This window comes from Bos indicus, chromosome 6 (genome assembly GCF_029378745.1).
Source record: "Bos indicus isolate NIAB-ARS_2022 breed Sahiwal x Tharparkar chromosome 6, NIAB-ARS_B.indTharparkar_mat_pri_1.0, whole genome shotgun sequence".
Lineage (NCBI taxonomy): Eukaryota > Metazoa > Chordata > Mammalia > Artiodactyla > Bovidae > Bos > Bos indicus.
This window is the reverse complement of record NC_091765.1, coordinates 73,194,835-73,200,874: the sequence shown is the minus strand read 5'-3', so window position 1 is coordinate 73,200,874 and position 6,040 is coordinate 73,194,835. Positions and strand designations below refer to the sequence as shown.

Below are 6,040 nucleotides of genomic sequence, written 5' to 3'. Positions count from 1 at the left end.
GCAATGCAGGAAACCCTGGTTCAATTCCTGGGTCAGGAAGTTCTCCTGGAGAAGGGGTAAGCTACCCACTTCAGTATTCTTGGGCTTCTCTGGTGGCTCAGATGGTAAAGAATCTGCCTGCAATGCGGAAGACCTGGGTTCGATCCCTGAGTTGGGAAGATGCTTCGAGGGAGAGCATGGCAACCCACTCCAGTATCCTTGCCTAGAGAAACTCCATTGACAGAGGAGCCTGGTGGGCTAATGTTTATGGGGTCACAAAGAATCAGACACAACTGAGCCACTACACATACATGGATTGGGATGGAGAAATTTTTGCTGAAGTTGGATAGAAGAGAAGGGGCTAAAAGGAGATAGCTCATGTGTCACTGCCTTTCATCTAAAAACCACCAGGAAAATACCTGTAGTCAAGTAAGGTGGGTTTATTACTCATCATAGCAAAACAGAATAGACTCCATACAGAACTGCTGGGAGTTCCAGTAAGAGGGAGTTAGAAAGAAACTATTATGGGATTTGGGGTTGGTTGGGAAAGGTTCAAAGAAGCTGGAGCTTGCCCTAGATAGAAATAATTCAGTGACTGAGTATCTCAATATATCATATCTATAAGAAGGAAGACGAGTAATATAAAGCTATAATTGGTAAAGTAGCAGTCTTGTTCAGTGAAGAGATGAAGGTTCTTAGTATTTTATGGGTGGCAACTTGTCTGAAGTGGGGAAGATCTTACCCTTATGACTCTCACAGGAAACCAACCCTGCTGGCACCTTGATCTTGGACTGCTAGCCTCCAAAACTGTGAAAATAATCAGCCTCTGTGGTACAAACCACACAGTCTGTGGTACTGTGTTATGATAGACATAGCAAACTAACACAGGCCTATAACAAGTAAACAGACTGAAATAATAACCAAAGACTTCCAATGAAGAAAAAGCCCAGGTCCAGATGGCTTCACTGAATTTTCAGTTCAGTTGCTCAGTCGTGTCCGACTCTGTGACCCCATGGACTGCAGCATGCCAGGCCTCTCTGTCCATCACCAACTCCCAGAGTTTACTCAAACTCATGTCCATTGAGTTGGTGATCCCATCCAACCATCTCATCCTCTGTCATCCCCCTCTCCTCCCATTTGCAGTATTTCCCAGCATCAGTGTCTTTTCAAATGGAGTCAGCTGTGGCCAAAGTATTGGAGTTTCAGCTTGAACATCAGTCCTTGCAGTGAACACCCAGGACTGATTTTCTTTAGGACAGAATGGTTGGATCTCCTTGCAGTCCAAGGGACTCTCGAGAGTCTTCTCCAACACAACAGTTTAAAAGCATCAATTCTTCGGTGCTCAGCCTTCTTCACAGTCCAACTCTCACATCCATACATGACCACTGGAAAAACCATAGCCTTGACTAGATGGACCTTTATTGACAAAGTAATGTCTCTGCTTTTTAATATGCTATCTAGGTTGGTCATAACTTTCCTTCCAAGGAGTAAGCATCTTTCTATTTCATGGCTGCAGTCACCATCTGTAGTGATTTTGGAGCCCAGAAAAATAAAGTCAGCCACTGTTTCCACTGTTTCTCCATCTATTTGCCATGAAGTGATGGGACGGATGCCATGATCTTCGTTTTCTGAATGTTGAGCTTTAAGCCAACTTTTTCACTCTTCTCTTTCACTTTCATCAAGAGGCTCTTTAGTTCTCCTTCACTTTCTGCCATAAGGGTGGTGTCATCTGCATATCTGAGGTTATTGGTATTTCTCCCAGCAACCTTGATTCCAGCTTGTGCTTCTTCCAGCCCAGCGTTTCTCATGATGTACTCTGCATAGAAGTTAAATAAGCAGGGTGACAGTATACAGCCTTGACGTACTCCTTTTCCTATTTGGAACCAGTCTGTTGTTCCATGTCCAGTTCTAACTGTTGCTTCCTGACCTGTATACAGGTTTCTCAAGAGGCAGGTCAGGTGGTCTGGTATTCCCATCTCTTTCAGAATTTTTCACAGTTTATTGTGATCCACACAGTCAAAGGCTTTGGCTAGTCAATAAAGCAGAAATAGATGTATTTCTGGAACTCTCTTGCTTTTTCCATGATCCAGCGGATGTTGGCAATTTGATCTCTGATTCCTCTGCCTTTTCTAAAACCAGCTTGAACATCTGGAAGTTCACAGTTCACGTATTGTTGAAGTCTGGCTTGGAGAATTTTGAGCATTACTTTACTAGCATGTGAGATGAGTGCAACTGTGCGGTAGTTTGAGCATTCTTTGGCATTGCCTTTCTTTGGGAAGTCTTTCAGTGAATTTTACTTACCATTTAAAGAAGAATTGTACCAATTCTTCACAAACTTCCAAAAAAAGCAGAAGATGAAGAAATACTTTCTGATTCATCCTACAAAAACCACTATTATCCAGATATCAAAACCAAAGACATCACACAAAAAGAAAATTATAATCCAATATCTCCTATGAAAACAGATGCAAAAATCCTCAGCAAAATATTAGCAAATCTCATCTAGAAACATAAAAAAAAGGGCTATATATCATGGCCAAGTGAAATTTATTCCAGGAAGGCAATTTTGGTTCAACATTCAAAAATCAATTAAGGTAATACATTATATCATAGAATAAAATACATCTTTATTGATCATTTCAATAGATGCAAAAAAAGCATTTGACAAAATGCAATACCTCTTCATGATAAAAGCACTCCACATATTGGAAATAGAAGGCAATTTCCTCAATGTAACAAGAACATCTATGAAAACATAGATGTTTAACATCTTACTTAATGGCAAAAGACTGAAAGCTTTCCCTCTGAGATCAGGAACTAGGAAAGGATGCCTACTCTCAACACTTCTATTATATAATATTATATATAATATATATACATATATTATATATATATATATATATATATATATATATATATATATAATGTAATGCTAGAGGTTCTAACCAGGGCATTTAGGCAGGAAAAAGAGATACAGGGCATCCAGATGAAACAGGAAGAAGGAAAATTCTTCTATTTGCAGAGAACATATCTCGTCTACATATCTAGGCTTTTCGTCTCACCAGAACTGAAGCTGAATGGGAAACAGTATCTTCCTTCTTGAAAGGCAGGAGTTGTCAAGTTTCTTTGTAAGACTCCCCTTTCCTGCCTTTTCTCCTTCTTCTGAATAACCACATGGCTCTATTTTCAAGTCCTCCAGATTGGTGTCATCACACAGAGCCAAGGCACTCCCTTCAGTGATAAAAACCCTGCTTGCCCTTCCACTTGCTGGGCAATGAGGTCCCCCCATCGAAGAGACACTACTGTGCCATGCGTTTGTGTTCTTACTGCTGACTCCACTCAGCTTGTGAAAAACCCTGTGAGGTACAGCCCTGAGTGGTGCAGCTGCTGTCAGTGCCTGCCCCTACTCCCCAGACCCTCCCTACACAAAACTTTATACAGTCTGAGGGCAGATGAATCTGATCACAGAGCCCACCCTGCCCAGAGCCAACTTGATAATCAATACATTTATTGGCTGTCTTCCCTCCTGCTCACCTCCTCCTGCCTCTGCCCCCTCCCCTCAGCTGATGCATCCTGACCTCAGGTAAACGACTTGCACAGGAATCTTTGTCTCAGGTTCTGGAGACCTGAAAACTACAATAGTCACAGCGGGTCATGAAGTCAACTTAGTAGACCTTGACCAGGGAATTCATAAAATTGAAATACAATAGGCAGTATCAGAGTGCCCTGTCTGCATTTGGTTCAATTTGGGACAGTAGACTGGGTCGTGTAAACTCTATAACTGGGGGACAAACGTAAGAACACTTATGAAAAATCTGCTCTAAAGACTTTTCATTGTTTTATAAACAATTTTCTTGTCAACATAGACCTTTAAAAGAAAAAAAATGCTTTTTTTAGAAATATGCTAGAAAAATACACTTTTCTAGAATATGCTAAGGAGAAGCCAGAAAATAAGAGCTAAGTTTTCCCGATAGGAGGGCCCTTGATATTTTATTCTCTGAATTTTGTGACTAATTTTCAAAAAAAAAAAATGTACAATAATTATCCAAGGAAGCCTCTGGTGAGAGTGACATCTAGAGACTGCTGGTGGTATGGTGACCCGCACATTGAGTTAGCAATCCTAACCCTTGGATTTATGCTAAGAAAAAAGAATTCAAAGAATTCAAATGCAGTGTGTAGAAGGACACACACGGCAGTGCTTAAGTTTCATAAACATGGAAACAACTTAAAAGTCTGCTTAATAAGAGGGATTCATGGAGCCCTTTCTCTCAGAAAAAAGCTTTGAAGTTGAGTTTCCAGAGTACTTTTCAGGAAGACTGAGGGGGGAGTTGTCAGTCGTTTATATAAAAATAAAAACCTCAACAGAATGACTGGTGAAAATTGGGGCGCTCTAGCGGCCTCAGTGGCCGCACCCCGCCCCCCCCCACGCCCTCAAGTCGTGCTCAGGCCTCCAGAGGGGTTTGGTGGCAGTCCAGCACCACATATTATAAACTGAGGACACAACCAGCTCTCGCATGGGTTCCACTACTCACACATAAAACTTGACATGAGAAAGCACAGGGGGAGCAGGAAGTTATGAGGTTCCAGAAAGAGGAGCGGTTGGCAACAATTTGTCCTTTAAGCTCGGCACCCAAGACCACACCGGGCTTGTGGCCAACCGGGACACAAAATCTCCAAGTGGGGTTTGGAAAACGAATTGTTCTTAAAAGAGCTTCGCAAACCGCAGAACGATCACTACTCAGGTCTCCCAGACCCACAAGAATATAATGGATTACACAGGAGATCATCTCAAAGTTGTTATGAAGAAGTATAAATATTCGGACTATGAGAGCCGAGGAACAAGGCTGTGAGGGAGCTGTTTTCACTAAGGGCGATTCCCCAAGGATGGGGTGCACGCAGCCCTGGGGAGCAGGGGGCCGAGCAGGACCTGGCGGGGCGCGCTCGGAGCTAAAACCCAAAGCCAAGGGGCGTGAGACCGAGCATCCCCGGGCCCGCGACGCCCCGCCCGGCCCCGCCAGCAGGGGCGCGCCCGAGCCCCGCAGTTCCGGGCGGGGCGGCGCGGGCTAGGCGGCCCCGCTCTCGCCGCCCCGGGGTGTGGTTCCCGCGGCCGGGTTTAAAACGCTGGCCTGCGGGTCCGGCTCACTCGCGCTCCCGCTGCCGCCACCGCGCCCCGCCATGGAGCGGCCGCCGCTGCCCGCCCTGCTCCTCGGCGCCGCCGGGCTGCTGCTCCTGCTCCTGCCCCTCTCCTCTTCCTCCTCTTCGGACGCCTGCGGCCCCTGCGAGCCGGCCGCCTGCCCGCCCCTGCCCCCGCGGGGCTGCCAGCTGGGCGAGACCCGCGACGCGTGCGGCTGCTGCCCGGTATGCGCCCGCGGCGAGGGCGAGCCGTGCGGGGGCGGCGGCGCCGGCAGGGGGCACTGCGCGCCGGGCATGGAGTGCGTGAAGAGCCGCAAGAGGCGGAAGGGTAAAGCCGGGGCAGCAGCAGGCGGCCCGGTTGTGAGCGGCGTGTGTGTGTGCAAGAGCCGCTACCCCGTGTGCGGCAGCGACGGTGTCACCTACTCCAGCGGCTGCCAGCTGCGCGCCGCCAGCCTCAGGGCCGAGAGCCGCGGGGAGAAGGCCATCACCCAGGTCAGCAAGGGCACCTGCGAGCAAGGTGGGCACCTGCGCTTTCCCCTTGGATCCCGCCCCGCCCCGCTGAGAGAGCCGGGCGCCCCCTCGCGGCGCAGACCCGGCAGGGCGTCTGCGGCCCGCGCGCCCGGCTGATTCCCGCGGCTCCTCCCGTGGGCATCCCAGGAGACAAGAGCTGGGGGAGTTGGCGGTCGTGGGATGCCGGGAGGGAGTGATGGACGACGCCTCCTCTTCTTTTTTCTTTTTTTTTTGTGTGTGTGATTTTATTTTGAGAGTTCGGTGCGTGCACCAAGAAAGTGAGGACTCGTGGAGCGAACGAATATATAGAAAAGATTTCCCGATACCATAGACTCTCCCGTCCCCAAAGCCCACCCAGCTCATACTAACAACTGGCAAATCGATTCACGAAAGCTGCCCCCACTCTTTGCGGAACCCA

General features: G+C 47.5%; 1 protein-coding gene across 1 annotated transcript in view; it reads left to right on the top strand.

The window, feature by feature from the left end:
- Positions 1 to 5,104: 5,104 nt before the first annotated feature.
- The window catches only part of IGFBP7 (insulin like growth factor binding protein 7), a 77,690-nt gene continuing 76,754 nt past the window's right edge, over positions 5,105 to 6,040 (top strand). The window contains exon 1 of the mRNA XM_019962815.2: positions 5,105 to 5,629. Coding sequence (XP_019818374.2) covers positions 5,155 to 5,629 — 475 coding nt within the window. The 5' untranslated portion in view covers positions 5,105 to 5,154. The remainder of the gene's footprint in view (positions 5,630 to 6,040) is intronic.